The following is a 20,631-nucleotide window of genomic DNA, read 5'->3' as shown; positions in this document are numbered from 1 at the left end:
TTTATCTAATTTTGGATGCCAAAAATCCTGTTAATATGTAAACTGACTTTTTTTACAGAATGGCTTGGATTGGCAAACTGGTCCAATAAAAGTTATTTTTAACTAGAACTGAAATGCATTTGATATTCCTTTAGATGCATGAATAATAATCCATAAAATAACACGCAACCTTCGATCATCGTTAATATCGAATTTTTTTGAGAGGATACGCCGTCGACCAAATATTTGCATACAGGGCGCTTCCCACACGAATTTGCATTTAAATTTTACCTGCTCCTACAAATGAAAACCTGTTGCATCGATCCAATTACGGAAGGGATGGAATTGATTGACAGGGAATTGACCAGTAAAAATCCAGGATCCCAGATATGGGTGGGGATAAAGGTTTATGGCACTCAAGGAAGGAGGAAGTTTGTGTTTTGGTGTCAGGGTCAGTTCCTAGCAACGAAAGGCGATTACATTTAAAGACTATGAGACGTGGAAGCTGAGCTGAACGCCGTTTTGATCGTTTGAATATGATTTTGAAATAGGTAATGTTAGCTGCCGGACGTATATTTTCTTAATAAGGATAGACCGTTTCACTGTTAATTTGTTTTAGATTTTATGGCGACAGAGTTACCTTTGACATTAGGCACGGCTTTCGCGGTAACTGCTGGTATTTTCTGCCAAAAAAAAACTGCCTTGTGTTCTTATCTCATCTTCGCTTGAGTAAGTACAGCAGTGAGTCATTTCTCCCGATGCTAACAACGGTTTCGGTCCGTACAGCCAGGCGCTGTGAGCAACACACACACGGACACACCGGCCGGGACAATTAGAACAAAAGAAGGACCGCGTGCGCTGAAGCAGTTCTAGAAGGCGCGCGCTACGTGTTCCGAACGAGGGCTCGTGACCGAGGGCGCCGCTCACACAGCGGTCAGGTTACGAACAGTCGGGTTTTGTGTGCATATATATATATATATATATATATATTTTAAAAAGTACTCGTAGTTACTTTTAAGGTGTTTCTAAATGTGCTCGTTAAAGTCAAATTGAATTCGAACGAGTTGTACACCGTAGACGCCGACTTTTCGAAAATATTTAGGACCGCAATAACGCGTCAGAGTGTGTTGTTTGAAAAATTGAGCCTGGGGAAGGAGATGCACGATGTTTGAGTAAGACGCTTCCCCTCCCCTCTCTCTAAGCAGGAGGTTCTTCCAGCCCACAGAGGCGCGGCCCCCCACCCAGGTGTGAGCGGGTTTAAAACGCGCAGCCCGGGCCGTTGGCGGCGCTTCAAGTTTCTGCTGAACTCCGCGCGGTCGGGTGAGTCCCGTAGGAAGCGGCCAAAAAAAGTTCCCGAGAAGAGCTGCAGAAAACAAGCCAGGGAGGCGCGTTGCTCGTCGTCGTCGTCGTCGTCGTGTGACGTGTCGCCCGCCAGTGTTCCTGCTCTTCTTTCCGCACAGCCGAGCGCTCACCGATGACATGTCTCTGGCCGAGCAGAGCGAGCAGTGGTTCCCCACCAGCGTGCAGGTAACGGTCTTCCAGGCGCGGAACCTCCGGGCCAAGGGCAAGAATGGCACGAACGACGCGTACGCCATCATGCAGGTGGCCAAGGACAAGTTCTCGACGTCGGTGGCCGAGAAGAGCGTGGCGCCCGTGTGGAAGGAGGAGGCCACGTTCGAGCTGCCCCTCTTCCACGCGCGCGAGCCCGAGCGCCGCTGCACGCTCTACGTGATCGTGATGCACCGAGCCCTGGTGGGCCTGGACAAACTGCTGGGCCAGGCCGTGATCAACCTGCAGGAGCTCCACGGAAACAAGTCCCGCAACAAGACCGAGTGAGTGTCCCCTTCCGGAGGGTCATTGGGGGAGGGGGAGTCCTCCAGGACTTGATGATAGGACACATGTTTTGTATGCTTGGGCTGCTGCTGCTGTTGCCAGAGTGTTGGCTCAATTCGAAGGAATGCCTTACCATGATTATTAATGACCTTCATTTACCCAACGACTGAAGTCTAAACTAAAGTGATATACAGTATAATACAGTACAACAAACTTTTAAAATTTAACCATGTATTCAGCAGGGTATTACTCCACCAGTTCGGAGGAAGGGTACGGCAGCGGGAGTGGAGTTTGAACCCGTGGGCCTTCTGGTTTTTAACGTTGCTAAATGTAGCGTAACCTTTAAGGTTGACACAAAATCAAACAAAGCTACTGTATGTAGATAGTTCAGTGTGTCAGCACTTTTTCTTTACAGAAACATTTGTTGCCATTTCAGTTGGGGAAATTTTGTAGTTTTTATAATATACTGCCTTTTTTTTTTTGCTGAAGTCATGGAACAGCTCACAAGGGAATAAGCTGGTTTAAAATTAGACTCTGCAGAAATCCGTCATTAGTTTGTCTTGGCTTTAGAGAGAAATTTTAAAGTGCAATACCTGAACGTACCAGGTATAACAGTTTGTACGGGCTTTGCTTTGGCATTCTAACAACGTTATTATTAACACATCTGTTTGAGAAATTAGACTGGAAAGCATGACATCTATTTGACAAACACAAACTGCTGGTGAGATGAGACGCCCCCCCTCTCTTGGTGACCAGTAATATTGGTAACTATGACAGCATCAGGAAGTAATTAAGTCATTGTGTTTTTCTTTAATGTCTGTTTGCACTCGCCCTTGTCTTCTGTTTTGCTAAAGCATTACTTTGATGGCTCTGAAGTGCAAGGACTGATAGAACCTGCTTGGGTTTTCCCTGCGTCACTAGTTGTCATAATAGCACAAACACACATTTGACTTTATTTGAAAATCCTCTTGTTCCTCCACCCACTTCAGGATAATTGGTTTCTCCACCACCAGGCAAGATTGACTGGCAGGTACATTATGTGGTTTCTACTGTTGAAGCTTCAGTAATTGTTTGTATATACAGCTTTTTGTTATATAGATTGTTAGCTCCAGTGTGGCTATGTGCTAAGATTTGCTGACCTAGTCAAACTGAAAAATATGTATATTTGAGGAAGAAAGGGGTAACAGATGGAAGGAGGGAATCAGTTTTGAGGATGTCCTTCAAGTAGTCGCTATACTGGTCTTAGCATTAGAGCTTCAACTGCCCAGTTGTCTCTGGTCGTGTGTGTGTGTGTGTGTGTGTGTGTGTGTGTGTGTGTGTGTGGGGGCTTTGGTTGAGATATATGTGAGTGTTGAGTTGGTGAGTACATATGACTGCATGACACATGACTCTTGTGAATATTTTTTTCCAGCATCACTTGACCTTTTTAATGAGTCCTTCTGAGAAAGCAGTCATGTGTTGCACAAAATACAGTGCTAAGCGAATGATGGTGCCTTTCCTATTGAATTAAGGAAGTTATGGAATTAAGCAAGCTGGTTGTAGTACCTGATATGGACAACTGTTTCACAGCAAGGCACCAAGTGTATCATGTTTTTAGTTCTACTAATCCCCCTTTGTGGCATTCATTAGAACCTTTGCTTCAGTTTGCCTTCTGCTCTTTAGCATTATGTAAGAAAACAGTCACTGCAGGATGTGGGGCTGTCCAGTAACTGCTTCACTCTAAGTCCAGTAGTGTGGGAGTGTTAAGGTTATGTCCTTGGTACTTTTTTTTTGCGCCTTTGGCAAACAGAAACCAGTTGAATCTATGTTGGTGTATTTTCCTTTCTCATAAAGCAGAAGTGTTTATGCCCTTGGTTAGTGTATGTGGATTTTTAAACGAAAGCTTGATATGGATCAAGCTTTGAGGATGAAATCAAAGACCAACTACCTTGGAATACGAAATGAAACTTTCAGTGCAGGATATGACTCCTTTCTGCCTTTAACTTTGCACCATTAGAATTTCTCCTGGTCACTACAGTAACACACACACACACACACAGTGAAAACTGTTAAATAGTTGAAGTTTTGGGTCTTGTGTAATTTAAAGTAAACATGAAACTGTCTTCCTTTTAAATTCACCATCTGATGCATAAATGTCTCCCAATTTCCTCCTCCAATGAAACAATTAACCACATTTTAATGAGTTATGAATATGGGTCAATGACAGCCTGATGTGCTGCTGCCATTGCTGAAGAGCAAAATGGCCCATCTGAGCTGAACCCCTAAGTTCTGTTATCCTGAAACCTAACAATCCACACCCTACCAGCAACACCCTGTATTTTATATTATCCCTTTTTTCTCAGCTGTGGTAGGCATTCCTCACATTGTATCTGTTGTTCTGCTTTGTCATCTGAGACATCAGTTGCTATAATTGCTACTGACAGCGCTATCTCCTGCCCTATTTTTACCTGAGGTGGTGACCTGCGGCACAAGTATGCATTGTGTAGTCGAGCTGCGTCAAAACTGTGGTTATTTAAGCTCCAAAAACAAAAGACGCTGCATTTTTATTGATATTACTGATAATTGTTCCGTTTCAACTTTATAGGAGTTGACCTTGACGTGATGTTTTTGCACAGAATGGTCTCTTAGGCTTACTCACATCTGGGGTGTCGTCTTGCTTTCATTTGTAAGAAATGAGGGGTGCAGGAATAATGCTTAGTTTGAGCTGCTTTAGTCAGTTATTAAACGCATATTAATAGGTAATATTGTGTGCTAGGTCATTCACATCAGTCTGCTGATAACAAAAAGTGACCTTTAAACAATTGTGTACCATAGTCAGAGGCATGTTGACTGGTTATGGTCACAGGAGGTTTAAAAAATTGTACAGTGTGAATTGTACAAAAAAAGGTGCAGGCTATAGGTGTAAAAATTCCACTTTCAAAGAAAGCATTTTGAGGTCTTGGGGAATTGAAATACTTGAGTTCATTTGGCTGATGAGGAGTCAGGAAGAGGTACTGTAGTAAGAGGTTATGGGATGATTGAGTGGACAGAAAGGGTTGCTTCTAGTAGGCTGGCAATGTGTGGATCATTAGCATAGATGGGTTGCATTAGAAATGGGGTGCTCTGCTTAGTTTTCAGGAATGGCACAACTTATCAGGTGCAGGTTCTCTTGAAAGTGCTTGAGGCTTCTTCTGCCTTGAGTTGGAAAGTTTGTTAGCGGGGAAGAAAAAAGCTGTGCTGCTTCTCATGTAATGTATACCGATTTTATATGGTGGTATGTGACATTCATGCATCTGCATCCAGATATCTCCTTCTGTTGGGTGTAATGCATTTTTGTGTTGTCTGAGATGTCACTTTTTTTTTCTTCAGTTTAAAACACTTCCCCCCCCCCCCCCCCATGTGTTGGGCGGGTAGAGTACACCTGGTCCTATTGTTGATTGAGGGTGTAAAAACACTGCCATTCTGCTTTAGCCTGATGGACCATGATGTCTGCAATAGCTGAGAGCTGTAAGGAACACCTTCCTCTCCATATTAGTTCATAGGGGAGCCCACTATCTGTGGAGTGTGACTGTCTACTACGTGGCTGCACCTGCTTCCATAAATGCACAGTAGAAGTTGGAAGTTAGGGAAACAAAAGCTGGGGTTTGGTTTGCAGCAGTTAGGAACTTCTTTGTCAAAGATATTAAAGTATTTGAGTGATTTCAAAAGGAAAATTTACAGGAATGTTGGAAGATGAATGTTGTTGAGAATTTGATTATTTCTTTATCTGAAATGATTAACTTAGGGAGATGGGGGGGACACAACACTTTCTCACACTTTATTTTGTACTTGCATGTGGAAGTCATGATATGAACAGCATGTTTAACAGTGTTCCAGAGAGCAGCCCCCCCCACCCCAGTAGATGGTCACTATAAAAACATTAGACTTTTAAGCAGCCTTTCTGAAGGCAAATGCATTTTGTTTGGTATTCATTAACTGTCATTTATTTAACGAGGGGGGGAAGTCTTTAATTTTTCCTATTCAGGTTCAATATGTCAAACAGTGAACAGTTGGGCATTGAGATGTCAGAGCATATGCAGTTGTTGTTGTTTGCTTGCGGTCGTCTTCTCCCTTTTCCTGGTCCCACTGGATTGCAGGGCACTGCCCCTTAGAGACAATAACATTGGAATGCTGTGCGTATTGGTGCATAGTTCACAGGCTAATGAAATGGTTTGGGCTGGACATGTAATTAATGTTTGAGATGACTAGGTGTAGGAGACTCAAAATCAGATTCTTGAAACAATGTGGAATTTTAGGACCAATTAAGACATGCACTTGTTAAACAACAGCAACACTGAAAACAGCCAAATGCCCTTGTTGCTACCTGCCAGGAGTGGTTATTGTTGAAGTGAGCTCATTCAGATGGCAGGGGACACTCCCTACTGAACTTTCCCTGGGCTCAGCCTGTGCACCCGTGTTCTTTTCTCATGCAAACACAAGTGGCTTTTCTAGCAGCTCCAGATGCAAGCCACCCATTTGTTGTTGGCAAGGTTCTGATGTCACGCTGTCAACTTTCCTGTGCTGTTACCATGTCTCTTGTGCTTAATGCCAAGATGCAAGTTTGTTTCTGCTCTGATTCAGTTCGGTTATCCTGACTACCTGTTCTCTTCTGTCACCCTCACACACGCTGGGTCTTCAACTTTACAGACATAAAAGGGGCTGCAAAGGTTTGTTCATAAATTGATTTTATAAATCCAACCAGTATGTCAGTCAGTAAAGGCTTAATGGTATAGGTGTCCCTCAGTCTGAGTTCTGTAGAAACCTTGGATAAAGCTATAATTAGTATTGGACTAATCAACCATACTTTGCAAATCATCTGTATCTGTCTTTTGGTGAAATGTATCTTTTATCCTGAATTGTATGTCAGTTTGAAGAAACGTGTGACACGGAACACTATGGATGGGACACAAGGTTATTGCAAGACTCTTTTTAATTTAAACATGTGCAACTTCCATCAGAAAGGAATCAACTTAGGTTTGCTTTATTATGCATAAAATTAATACATGTAATAAGATGTAGCCAAATTTGTTTGGTATGTTCTGTAAAAGTCTCAAGTACAGCTAAAATAAAAGCTACACTAAAGCTTATTTTTATTAAAGTGATATTGAATATAAGTTTATTCTAACATGACACATACTGTTTCACAAACTTGAATTTAATGCTGATTCTTGATTATCTTGTGAACACATACAGCATTTGTAATCAAAAGACGACACACAAACTATAAACACTGAAAGATTATTTAATCCAGTTCCACACTCCTGCTCAGTTTGGGTGCCTTCCAAATGTCTGGTTGTAAAAATGTAGGTGGCATTCCCACCACACCAGACAAATTTTTGAAAATGCAAAAGTGTTGTTACAAACCTATCCCATTTATTTATATCTTTAAAAACTCATAATTCTTTCTTACACAAGAAAGCAGTGTAATTTGTTACTCATTTCTTCTGACTCATGTTATGTGATAGGTGTGCTTTTGCACTGTTGAAGCTGGTATGTTTGTGTCTTTTAAATAATGTGGGGTTTAAAATGCTGTGAATGATTGCTTGCATGCCACCTTCCTTCAGCTTAATGAGATGCTTGAAGGGCATACTCTCACCCTGCTTTACTGACGCAGTGGAAAGTCAGAAACAAATGTCACATCTTAACATGCGTTCTTTCTTCACAGTGACCTATATTTGACAGGCTCTCAATCCCTATTGGTTTGTGTGCCTTCTGCTGTAATCTGAGTCCATGTCATTGTGTGCCTATGTATTTCTACTGTAAAGTCATTTTGGTGGGAAAACCAGTTTGGGAGGAAGTTCCAGTGGCTTAAGGGGCCCGTTTCTCTTGTCTCATACCCAAGGTTTCAAGTTTCTTCCCTAATGAGCTGATGCGCTTTTAGTTGAAGCACATTTTCAATGTGGGCAGGCAGTACTTATCTCCACAAATGCATTTTTTTTTTATTATTATTATTCTGAAATTGCCAAGCACCTAACCTGAATCCAGTTTCATTGTTGTCAGTTAAATTCAGTGGTAATAACAGCTTTTGATGCTACTAGCTTCCTGTTGCTTCATTTTCTATCCAGGTCACACTGCTCATCACAAGGATTTGGTGTTCTGCCTGGCTCTTGTTGGCTCAGTGATATGACCTTTGTTTTTATAGTGTGTAGGGTGATGATCAGTTTGACCCCAGTGCTGAATGGCTTGAATCTCAGGATGCTGGCAGTACATGTGTGGTTGAAACAAGGAATTCTTGAGTTTTTTTAAAAAGTAAATGCAATGTTTTTAGCTGTGTGTTTCTCCAATCTACTGCTGTGTCTGTGAAGAATCTAAATGTTAAACAGGTAACTATAATTCTGCAGTGTCCCTGGCTCTTTGGTTGTGTTGACAGTGAGCTCAGTGTGTTGAGCTGAGCCATTTTCTTTTTCATTCAGCTGTCATTACCCCCCCTGTGGGGTGAACCTCAACCTGCAGAGCAGACAGACTTCTGTATGATTTGGAGTCCTGGCTGCTAGTCAGGATTCTAGCCTTCAAGCAGTCCCTGTTCTGGGCACCTGGCACTTTCAGAAATCAGTCCTGGACTGTAAACACAGTTCTAAAACTGGAACTAAGCATAACATTTGGGGGTGGAAAGATCAACTGGACAACAAATTAGTAAATTACAGAAACTTTTTTTTTTTTTTTAAGGTGTTTCTAGGTATTAGCCAATGTAACAATATTAAAACTAAGTGCATCCATATGTGACTAATTTCTGGCTTTTTCTATATATTAAGTTAATGGTTGAGATTATTTCTGTAATAAGATCATTTGAATACCATTTCCTGATTTTAAATATTTGGCATTTGGAATAATGCATAATAAATCAGGCCATGCTCTTGTTAACTCAGTTCAGCTTATACTAAGAATGGCATTCAAAGCCAGTGGGATTGTCCTTTCAGCAAACTAGAACCCTGGATTTGGTGTACAACACTAAATGCCTTTAGCGTACAATTATTTCATGTATTTATTTGCCTTGCAATAGTGAGCAGAGTTTGAATGTTTAGAGGTTGCTGGAAGAGAGAACTATGGCCCTGGGTCTATTTGGATGTCGCTCACTATGATATTGAAAGGACAAAGAGGGAACAACCATTTTTATTTTGACAAACCATCAGGCAAAAATAAATATGGCCACAACGTAATTTGAATTTGCCTATTTTCAGAACACACCTGGCCTTCTCCGCATCAGGATAAATGCTGTGTATGTAGTCAATTACTTTGTCCTCATCACAAAGACTCTAGTTTTTGGTTTGCATCATTATAATGTGACCACAGATCCTATGGATCAGACTGTACATCACAGCTGAGTACAGTCTATTCTCAGGTCTAAGCAGCAGTGTTGTCCTGAATAAATATTAACTGGCCATTTAAGTACAAACAAAATGACTCAAGATCCTTTTCTCGCACAGGGATCTTCCCATCCTGTTATGCAGTTAATTTTTTTTTTTTAAACTTCTGTCATTTTAGTGTTTAGTGAAATGCTGTGTTCATGTATTTAGCATTTATTTTAATAATTTAAAAAATATTTAATGGGAAAACCAAATGATTACTAAAATGGAGAGGAGTTTGAGGATAAAATGGCAATGAGTGTTTGCATCAAGTGTTAACTGCCTTCATTACTTATTTAATTGAAACATACTATTGTATGTGCAACAAGGTGACTATAAAAGGTTTTAATTTTTGGTAAATTTAGATTATTTTATCGATGTAGGAGAAATGGTGTTCTGTAAAAGTTACATGTACTGTATGTGATCAGCTGCATTGGCTTCTACTTCGTAGACAACCTTTTTTTTTTTTTTTTTTTAAAAATTTTTTCAGGTTTAAGCAAGACATTGTACATCCCCTGTTTGGCCATTAATTTATCCATTTTTTTAGTTTACTAATCTCTTTACTTATCTTGTTAGTTGTATTTTTGAGAGATGTTATGAATCTAGCTATCAAATTTTTTTCAGATCGTTAAATCTGAAGTGATGCTGACACTTAAATAGACCACTGTTGTTCATAGCATTTAGCTGCCGTTAGTGACGAGCAGTTGTCAAAGGGATTTTCAGCAATCTATGCAGTTGCTTGTGACTAAGCTGTCCTTTTTACTAAATATTGAAATTAATATCATAAAAGCTTGATTTCAAGCTGGAATTGTCCTCAATTTCCTTTTCTGTTTAATAATTTTTTAAAAAAACAGTTCTACAGGTGACAATGTTTTAGTTTTCTACTTTTTCAGGTGGTTCAAGCTGTTGGACAAAAATGGGAAGCCAGATAAGGATCGAGGTGAAGTTCTGCTGGACATTCAGTTCATGAGGAACAACATGACAGCCAGCATGTTTGACCTTTCCATTAAGGACAAGCCTCGCTCGCGTGTCGGCAAATTGAAGGACAAGATCCGAGGCAAGAAGAAGGATGGCTTCTCCGATTCTGCCTCAGCTATAGTGCCCTCTGTCACCCAGGTGATGACTGACAGTGATGAGGAAGGAAGTTCCCAATCAGGTTCTCCTGGGACCAAAAAGAAATCAAAGCTCAAGTTGCTGTTTGGCTCTAAATCCAACTTGCAGCGCAATATCTCGCAGTCCATGTCGACGCTGGGCACTCTCCCTGAGAAAAACTCCTCACTCAGTGGCAGTCGTTCATCTGGCCTCAATGTGGAATCTCCTGAAGGTAAGCACAGCTGCCAGTTTCTGACTCTCTGCATGACCTCTTCCCTGCATGTGTTTTAATTAGTTGAGTATGTTTGACATGCAATATCCATATATCTCCTTCACCCCACAGCAAAGAACAAATTCAAGTTTCTCACTCACAAGCGCACTAGCAGCTCTGACAGCAAGACATCGCTAGGTCCTTTCTCCTTACTGGGTCGTTCCAAGCAGGTCACCACTGAACAGAGTAACATTTGCATCAATGGTAGCCATGTATATGTTGAAGAGCCTGAACTGAAGGGGTCTACACTCAGCTTGGCCAGCTCAACCCAAGGCTCGCTGGAAGATGTCCGCAGGATTCCGGAAAGGAACCCCTCAGATGCCTCTGTGGACTCACTCAAGGGCCTGAGCCTTCCCTCTTACCGTGCAGAATCAAGACGGAAGGCCCTGCTGGAGAAAGACCTCAGACAGGTGGAGGAAGGGCAAAATGTAGAAGTAGAGAAGTTAAAAGAAGAGCATGTTCGACTAGAACAGACAAAGCAGGAAGAGGAAGAGAGGCAGAAGTTGGAAGAGCAGAAAAAGAAGCAAGAAGAAGAAAGAATGCAGGAAGAAGCTAAGCGAGCTGAGGAGCGCAAGCAGCAGGAGGAGCTCAAGAGAAGAGAGGAACTGAAGCAGCAGGAAGAGCTCTCAATGACTGGTAGGCTGACATCATTGTTGGGCATTGGGAGAAGGAAGGATGAGCAACCTGCTGTTTCCCAGGAGGAAAAGCATGACTCAAAGGAGTTTGCTGAGGCATCCCCAGCATTTAGCTCAACTAACCCCTTTGAAGAGATCCCACTTAGCCCAGACTCTCAGAATCCTTTCTATGAGAATCCCCAGAAGGGGATAACCAGCCCTCAAACGCCTTCCTCAGGCTTCCCTACCCGGACAGCAAAGGTGTCTGCTGTCAAGCCAAGGTAGGTGTCCAAATGATTATTCACTATGCTATAATAACAGTTACTGTATGCTCATTGCATTCTAACCAGAGGTATTAATAGGCAAAGTTCTTTTACCAGTTTTAAAAAGGAAGCCTTTGCATTGAATTAAACAGCTTTGAACAGCTTGTACTGGGGCTTGATTTCAAATGTACACAAACTAAAAAGGCATCAAATGCTGCTGACCATTGGTTAAATGTGTATGGTCAAATAGTTTTGTCCATTTTCTCTTGCTCTGTTTATCTGTTTTAGTTGGGTGCTGGGTGACCAAATTACACTTAATCTGATGTATGGATTTATGTTAATACAGCCCTTAAATTATGGGGGTGGTGGGGGGTTGACTGATTGTAAAGGAGCTCTAAGTGATCAAGCAGATTTCTGTATATTTCCTTTTGTTTAACCCATTCAGCACCCATCATGAGCAGTGCTAACATGGGTAAACAAACGGGTATGATATGTGGGTGACTACTCTGTGGAGGGCTCCCCCCCCGTAGTCTCTTCTGCTTCATTACCTGCAGGGTAAAAGATTTGTCCAAATCGAATCTGTTCTTGTGATAGACTTGTTCAAATACACATGCACTGTGGTAGGCAGTGGCGTTTTACCGATTTGAAAGTAAATGGGCTACACTTAAAATGTGCGAGAATGGGTGGATCCATGTTTTGTGTGTTTTTAAGACTGTAAAAACCCCATTTCTTGGCTATGCAATGCTTACAGAAAGTCTTACTGTCTGAGTCTTGTCATTGACATGGAAGCTGTAGGACTCCTCCTGAGTTGTATAACCATTCAAACTGCCATGCTGAATCAGTGTGCCTTGTTTGTAACTAAAGTACTGAGGATTGTAAATGTAACTTTTTAAAATATTTCCTGTAAAGCTGTTTGCTATAGAGTTCCCCAGTGTTACTGACTTATAAATGGCAAAACCTCAACAACATAAATTGTCTTCAGGAAATTTAATGGGTTTTTAGTATTCAAAAATAAATTGCTTTCGTTCATAAGGAATACTATAAAATGTCAGGTATGTAATCTTTGCAAGGCTAAGAATTTTTTCTTATGGTGTTTTGTTTTAGTGGCTTAACTGATCTGACAAGTTTGGTTGCTTGTATTGACCTTATAGTCATTGCTTGAAAATGGAATAGGCGTGTCCAAGCCAGTGGAATGGAATGGTGTTGAACAGGTTGTGGAGCAGTGAGGTGACTTTACTGACAGTGACTAACAGGCAGTGGGTAAGTGTGTCTGAGTGTGTGTCTACGCCGATGAAGGGTTTTGTTTCCATGCCACGCATTTGGTTTGAGGGGCTTATTAACACAACTGAATTCTAATGGTGAGTAAGATCTGATCCTTCTGTTGTGGCAGTGGTCTTTGGGGAAGGTTGAGGAACTGTTCTAACAGAGTAAAAGTGCATTTGAAAGAGGTAGTTGAACAATGTGGTGTGTGGTTTATTTTTCTTTTCCTCCCTCTCCACCCTGACCTGAGTAAAAGTGGAAATGGTTGGATTGTTTCTGAACTGTAGAAATCATATGCTTCCAAGGCTCCCCCCCCAAAAGAAAAAGCAGCAACTGGATTAATTATCAAATGCTACTAATGAATTTGATACTTGCATTTGAAGATAAGGTGTTCATATAATGCTTGATCTCTTACATTTCATTTTGAATATTATTTACTTGGTTCTGAGACCGTATTTCAGCTGATAAGTGAAAACCTTCCTAAGAGGTGGATTCTTGATTTATGTTCCCTAGAACCACGTCTTAAGTTGATCAGTACACTGCACAGATCCCAAATATTACATCACCTTTCTGTTCTGCAGATGGCTTGGGTGGTCTTAAGTATTCTAATGTGCTCTGTTGGATATAATGCTTATTTCTTACTCCAAGAGCACCACATAATTATAAACTTGTTGGATTATTGCACAGCATGTATTTCTGGAAAGTGTTTGTTTGTAAACTATTAGATTCTGTAGAAAAAAAATGTATACTTCAGATTAAGCTGTGCATTTCATGTAACCTACAAATGATTAAATCGAAGCACATGAGATTCAGTATTTCCTTATACACCTTGTTGTGAAACTTTAAATGATATGCTCCTGCAGATGATATGCTATAGTTCTTGGTTTTATTCACTTTGAATGGTTCTGCTGGATGGTGCTGTTGGGAAGGACTTACTTGCAGGCCTCTGAGTTCTTGTTTTTGCTCCTTGGCAGATTGGTCGTGTCTCTGAAGGCAGAAACTAATCAGGGCCAGCTCCCTTCCCCACCTGCCAGCACAGATCCCAGCATCAAGTCCCCCTTCCCCTCTCCACCCTCCCTTGATTCTCCTCTCTCTAGCACCCGTTCAGAATCGCCTCTTATGTTTTCCAACCTGCATTCCTCCCTTGCTCCTCCAAAGGCCAGAAGAAGTTCATCAGATTCATTCAATGGAAGCGGTGAGAACTTAGCGGCTTTAGAGTCCCCTGTGGATTTGACAGGGCAAAAGCGACGAGCACCCCTCCCTCCTGGACAATTGGCTTCCTCCAAGCATGAGAATCCCCCACCCACATATAGAGGAGCTATGTCGATGTCAACCAAGACAGAAACATCAGGTTCTGCTGCAGGAAAACCCAGTCCTGTGCCGAGAAGTTTGTCTGCCAAGACAGCTATGACAAGTGGGTATTTGTCCCCTGTGGCAGAGGTTGCAGGAACTGGACATTCAGAAGATCTTTCATCTCAGCACAAACAACGGCCCCTGTTGCCACCTCCAGATTATGATACAGTTTTTCCAAAGAGAAAACATGGGGTGCAAGGTCAGTTTCAGTGGGATAAGGTAGTGTCAGAGGTGAATCTTAAACACAAGAAGTACAGTTCTGGTGAATGTGAAATGAGTGTGGACAGTCCTGACTTGAGCTTGCAAGCCACACAAGGCTTAGAGCAAGATGGAAGATCTGAACCTCTGGGTAGGAGGATGGAAAACAAAAATCCAGGCAGCATCTCTAAGGAGAAAAGTGGAGCCAGTAACAAGCAGCCAATTTCTCCTCCTAAACCCACAAAGGTAGCGCCACCAAAACAGACAAGTGATCTAAGTGTAAAAGAAGGCCAAAACGTGAAAATGACACATCCTGTCATGGATAAGCCCGACCAGTTTGCTTCTAGAGTCTTTTCAGTAACCACGCCCAAGGTCCAAAACAGTGGTGTCCCATTTTCTAAGCCCCAAGCTCTTGTGGAAAATGAAAGTAAAGTATTGAACACTTCTCTTGACGGCATCAATGGCAAAGATTTGTTGTCAAAGGAAATTCCAAAATCCACAGAGGTGAGTGAAGATTCTGTTTCTTCAAATAATACTTTTAAAGAAATGCCACCTGTCAAGCCCAGACAGAAACTTTTGCCCAAAGATCATGTGAGGAACATCCAGGAGGAGAAACTGGGCATATCTGTAGCTCTAAGTTCTACCCCTGAAGTGCAGGATACCAAAGTATTACAGAAAACACCTGAAAAGAAGGACCTCAGTAAGGCAAATGGTTTGAAAGATAGTAGTACAACTGTAACAAAAGATACAGGAGTACTGGGTGCTGAAAAGGCAATAAGTTCATCTCACTTTTTTGCGAAGACACGTACTATGCCAAAACAAGACTTTGTGAGGGTGGAAACTGCTGAGGTGTCTTTAAAAGAAGAGAAATTGCTTGAACCGGATCCATTCCCCAGTGACGTTTTCCTTTCCAATGATCCTTGGGCCCTTCCTGTAGAGTCAGAGAGTGACTTGTTTGGTGGTGGGAAAAAGACAGAAAAAATGCATGATACAAGGATGACTGAAGACATTGACAGGATTTTTGGCAAGTGTGATGCTGAACCATTTGCCAATTTTGATTTTGGAGTCTCTGCTAAAGCCCCAGAGTCTTCTCAGCATGGTCCTGTTCTCCAAATGGATATTTCCCCTAATAAAAAGGCTCCGAGGGCTGATGATGCACACGGAATTCAGAAGAGTGACCTGGATTTTCTGGGCCAGCATTCTGGGCAGGACCTTATGACACCTATTTCAGCTGTAAGAGAGCCAAATATGGAGGTTGATGTCCAGGATCCATTCAGTGTGGACCAGCAAGATGGAGCAGTATTTCAGAATCAGAATGATCTGTTCTCCAGTGAAGCAGTCTCTTCAATTGAGTCCCCATTGGCTACTATAGGAGAGGTCACTAATGTTGGTTCTGGGGGGAAATCTCTTCTGCAAGCCAGGGTTATGCCCTCAGAGACCCGATCGGTCACGGGACAGGGTAGCAATGGACGAGGAGCAGTAGGGAAAACAGGGGAGCCAACCTCAACTCCTCGAAGGTGAGACTCATCTCTTTCTGACAATTGAGTCTAGTCCTGCCTGTGGACTGTAAACTGGTGCGGTTTTCATGAATCTTATATCTATGGCAAGTTGCTCATTACTGTGTGGAACTGCATGGGGTCAGGTATTTTGTAAAGCAATGTGTTCCTGTTGTGTTCAAGAATAACCAGTGCATTGCCAGGTCTATCACTGGTTATGAATGTATTTGAACAGTGTCATGTGCATAGTGACCTTGATGCAAACTGAGATGCAGAATTGACTTCTTGACACTTGGCCTTCTACCTGATAAAAAAGACTCGGATAAGGATTATTATTCTCAAACTAACTCGGATTTTTTTTCCTTTTTTTTTTTTTTTTTTTTTTTTTTTAAAAGTCCATCCTGTCCATGGTGTATGCTGCTTTGCATTCTACCCTTCTAGGTAGAACTGGCTGTGGACTGTCACAACTCTGCATTGGAAAAGCAGTTATTAATAATGAATAAAATCTTGCTGTGTACTTTTTATTGTAGCTTCATATGACGTGTTTACAGAATCTAAAGAAGACTTATTGTGATTTAGTGGTAAAAGACCTTGGATTTATGAACAAATTTAGATGTGTGTTTGGTCTTCGTTTTGTAATTTGAGGAGCCAGTGTATTTAGATTTTCATGTGTGAGGGAGATTCGGCTTTAAAAGCAGTAGGAAATTGATACATTGGAAATCATGGAGTGATCTGGTTGTGTGTGTGTGTGTGTGTGTGTGAGAGAGAATGAGAGAGATGCTAAAATAAGGGAATCACTGTGGTGAACCTTTTAAGATGGTGATGGCTTTTTTGGGTGTGTATGCTTTGGATTTAAAGGCAGTAGAAAATTGATAGGAATACTCTGGGATGTGTGAGAGGGGAACTCGGATAAGGGAATCGCTGGTGAATCTTGTAAGATCTTGCATTTTTAAACATTTATTCTAATTTACTGGAACAATTTAGGTTAGTTAAGTCTCTTGCTCGAAGGTATTGCAGCTGGAGATGGGATGTTTAGGTCCAAAGGCAGCAGCTCTAACCACTATGCTACCAGCTGTCCTATCTAATCATTTTGGGAAGATGAACCCTGGTTATTACAGAGCAGGCTGACAACTGGCAAACGGAGATCTTAAATGGAACCGTAGAATAGCAACAATGAGTTCTTTAATTACTGTGAACTTGGTTGGGTTGTACTGCTAAAACTGCTTTAAATTAGCATTTGGAATCGGCTCAGGACTTCTGGTGCCTTTTGTTCTTTCAAGAACTTGTCAGGAGGTCTTTAGTGCTTTCCTTTGGTTGGTTGTGCTCAACTTATCCATCTCTTTGCAGACCCCACCCGGTGAAGCCCATGAGCTCTATGGAGAGCCATCTCTCCACAGGTCCACTGCTAGGACGAGACAGCAAGCTGGTGGAGACCCACGAGCTCAACCCAGGGAAGACTAAGGTACCAATTTTAGAGACTATTAACACTTCAGCACTGTGTGGAAACTGCAGCTAAGCTGTCTTCTTAAAACAGTCGGCAGTGGATTAAAGCAAGGTTTTCTCGAGTCGTGCAGTGTTTATTCAGTTCAAAGGAAGATAAGTGTGTGTTTTGAGAATTGTTAAAATCCATTCTTGACATTTGCCAGGAATTTTGAAGATTGAATTATATAAATTGTGGCCCTACTGGGTTTTACAGTATGTCTTAATGCCTTGTAATATCAGTGTAATTCTTGATGGCAGATTATTTACATTTATTCATTTAGTTGATGCTTTTATCCAAAGCAACTTACAATGTTAAGGTATTTACAATTTACCCATTTAGACAGCTGGGTAACTTTTTACAGGAGCAATTTAGGGTAAATACCCTAGGTACTAAGGTAAGCACCTTGCTCAAGGGTAGTACAGCTGGAAGGGGGGGATCAAACCTGCAACCTTTTGAGTCCAAAGGCAGTAGCTCTAACCACTATGCTACCATCTGTCACCACTGGTCTGTTTGGGTTAATATTTTTAATGTCATTGTATTGTATTCTCTGACATTTTGTCCTTCCACATACAAGGAGTAACCACAGGTTAGTGATGGTTTAACTTCTTTTTCCCAGGTGACTAGCACATCTGGGAGTGGTCCCTACTCCCAGCTGACACAGGAAGAGCTGGTCATGCTGGTGGTGAAACAGCAGGCTGAACTGACCAAGAAGGACAACAAGATCTTGGAGCTGGAGGAGTACATAGATAACTTGCTAGTGCGGGTTATTGAGGAGAAGCCTAGTATCCTCCAGTCCTTGAGTCCCAGCAAAAAGGCCTTCTAGAGACTGAGCTGTAGCACTTGGGAACTGGGAAAGTGCAGCAAAGGGCTTCGATCTGATGTTTTATATAGGGATTTTGGATCATCCTGTGAAGAAGGTTTGTTACAATCTCTCGCTTCCTACTGGAACTCTACACTAGAGCATGTGCACTTTATATCTTAAGGTGTGTGATTTTGCTGACCATTGTAAATGGTAGAATGAAGGGGAAAATGTTTGAATACTAATTAGAAGTAGCAGGTGTTCAAAAATCAGAACAGAGTGAAATACTTGAGCAGATCTGTTCTGTGTGTGTGAGCTCTCCGAACTGATTCTGGAACTCTTGTGCCATGTTTAAGATGATGGTTAAGGGGATTTCTTCTTTGACTACATTACATGTGTTTTTAAGAAATCACTGCTGGCATGCTAAACCTAATTTTTCTCATTTTACCTGTGAAGGATTTTATGATGCTGTATTTGCATCAAATTATATTATTCCATTGAAAGAAGGCTGCTGCTGCATAAATATTTTTGGACTAAAAAGCTTATCACTAAATACAGAAAATATTTAAACACTGGATGAATGGGGTCTTTTAATTTATTACTTTTGAATGCTGGTCTAATTGTTAAGCCTGTGTGTATAAAAAAAAAAAAATTCACCCCCCCCCCCATGCCTAATCCTATATAGTGTCAAGGTCCTGGAGCTGCCAAATGAATGAGTTCTTCCATCTGTAGTAACATGAGAGGACTGTATTACCTGAGCCTCTGCTACATGGAATACTAGAAGTCTGTTTTGGTTATCTCCCATCAGCTTCCGAACTTTTTCTGTGTCATTGTGTTCTGCATCTCATTCATTATGTGGGCTCTCAATTTTATGGCACTTATATGCTTAGCTGTACTTGTGGCTAGTGTCCTTCAGTATGTTCAGGCTAAGTATGTCCCAGGCATGTTTCTTATTGCTTTGTGTAGCTCTGTAATGGTTTATGTATTTTGACTGTCACACAAATCATGGAGGAAAAAGTGCAACTTTTAATTCTCAGAACTTAATGTAGAACACAAACATGGCTGTTACTTCACAGTTGCATTCTACATCCTAGATTGGTTTTGAACTAATGTGCTCTCTGCCCTCATGGGAAATTTTTGTGTCTTCTCATTGAAATGTTCTATTGTGCAAAATTTTGTTTAGATGCTGCCTTGCTGGTTAATCATATACGTGCTGAAACTTTGCAACAGTGTTCTTAAACATAATGAAAAAGGACAGCTTTAGGAAACGGCATTGGCTGGGGTTCAGTAATCCGCTTATGAAATGGTTTTTCTTGAGGGAATAGATGAGTGAGAGCGGCATAGTTTAAATGAGGTTTAAGTGGGGTGTCAGATGTCCTTTTCAATATACATTACAGTGGACTGTTATAGCAATCATTGGTTACAGTACATGAAGCAATACAAATATGAAGTGATATAATTTGACTCCTTTGTTTTGGTTTCCAATGTATGTCTGTTTTATTGACAGTGCTGTTTTGATTCCCTCTATCTTCCAAAACTCTGAGCTCAAAACTTGCAGGAATTTACTGTAATCTGCTGCAAATATGTTTAAAAAGTCTTATTTTAAAGTTTGACAAATTGGTATCGCCTCTATGGTGTGCCTTATAGTGGAACTAATCATAGCAATAATGTCTATAATCACATTTAATCTTGACTGCTTTGGCATTTGCTGTTTGACTGTTTGACTCGATTGAAAAAGACACTTTGCTGTACCTAATGTTAATCCAGCTTGTGTCAAAGTACATTAATGTTGGATTGAACTAGTTGCTTCTTTATGGTTTCACTTAATTTGGAAAAATCTTGTTAAATTATCTGACTGTGTGGACTTGCCTTTATAAGCATTCTGAAACTTTTCCTTGGTATAATTAATAATAAAAGTATGATGTGAAGAAACACCAGTACATCTTGTTCTTTTGATGTGGTTTTACAATTATATATCCACTGCTTAAATTGCATGCGCGCACACACGTAATATGACCTTCCTGCAAATGGCATGCATTGTTTTTCCAGTGTTGGGACCACTGTCTGAAGATTTACAATAAATCTATACACAGCCAAATGTACTTGAGACAGAAATCTAATATAAAATTTTAATTAACAATTTGTGTGAACTTTTGATGTTCAGAAGTGTGTTCCATGTTTATTCCATTTCTGTAATTTTATTGTGGAAGCTCTACTTGAACTTAAATAGTTGCTTACCTTTTTATGAACCTTTTTGAGTTTTTAGATCTGGTTGTATCACTAGCACTAGAAAACCAATCTAGTGAATTTTTACATTCCTGACTTACTAGTTGACTGTTTACTGGTAGAATGTTAAATATTATCATACAGCAAATGCATTTCAGGATAAGTTCATAAAAATGCTAGTACATTAAGGAAAAAAATGTCCTTTAAAGATGAAAGATGACTTTCTGTTCTGCCGTGTTTAATCTTTTCACAGACTAATATTCAATCATTCACTCATGAAGACAAGTCATGCAGGTGCAAGAAAATGTTTCTGAACCCCTTTGGAATTACTTGGATTTCTGTGTTAATTGCTTGTAAAATGTGGCTGGAGCTTCACTTAGATCATAATAAATACAATCTGCTT

The 20,631-nt window shown here is 40.9% G+C and overlaps 1 protein-coding gene across 5 annotated transcripts; it reads left to right on the top strand.

Moving 5' to 3' along the window:
* Positions 1-378: 378 nt before the first annotated feature.
* On the top strand, positions 379-19,924 carry rab11fip1a (RAB11 family interacting protein 1 (class I) a). 5 transcript variants are annotated; one of them, XM_018744137.2, is made up of 8 exons: positions 379-912; positions 1,185-1,299; positions 1,440-1,811; positions 10,067-10,497; positions 10,609-11,431; positions 13,648-15,741; positions 17,068-17,182; positions 17,820-19,924. In XM_018744137.2, the coding sequence occupies exons 3-8, from the start codon at positions 1,459-1,461 to the stop codon at positions 18,024-18,026; spliced, it is 4,023 nt and encodes a 1,340-aa protein (XP_018599653.2). In that variant the 5' UTR covers positions 379-912; positions 1,185-1,299; positions 1,440-1,458; the 3' UTR covers positions 18,027-19,924. The 5 variants fall into 5 exon arrangements, with proteins under 5 accessions (XP_018599653.2, XP_018599650.2, XP_018599651.2 ...); XM_018744134.2 differs by having other exon boundaries at positions 379-530; positions 1,185-1,811; XM_018744135.2 differs by having other exon boundaries at positions 379-708; positions 1,185-1,811.
* Positions 19,925-20,631: the final 707 nt, after the last annotated feature.

Source organism: Scleropages formosus, chromosome 12 (assembly GCF_900964775.1).
Source record: "Scleropages formosus chromosome 12, fSclFor1.1, whole genome shotgun sequence".
NCBI classification, from domain to species: Eukaryota; Metazoa; Chordata; class Actinopteri; order Osteoglossiformes; family Osteoglossidae; genus Scleropages; species Scleropages formosus.
The sequence above is the reverse complement of the archived record's forward strand: the minus strand, read 5'-3'. Positions and strand labels throughout refer to the sequence as shown.

Excerpts from the sequence above, each read along its gene's own strand:
- rab11fip1a (XM_018744134.2), top strand. The coding sequence starts at position 1,459 with ATGTCTCTGGCCGAGCAGAGCGAGCAGTGGTTCCCCACCAGCGTGCAG. Across the intron at positions 10,498-10,608 it reads CAATGTGGAATCTCCTGAAG|CAAAGAACAAATTCAAGTTT; the intron begins GTAAGCACAGCT and ends TTCACCCCACAG. Across the intron at positions 17,183-17,819 it reads TCAACCCAGGGAAGACTAAG|GTGACTAGCACATCTGGGAG; the intron begins GTACCAATTTTA and ends TCTTTTTCCCAG.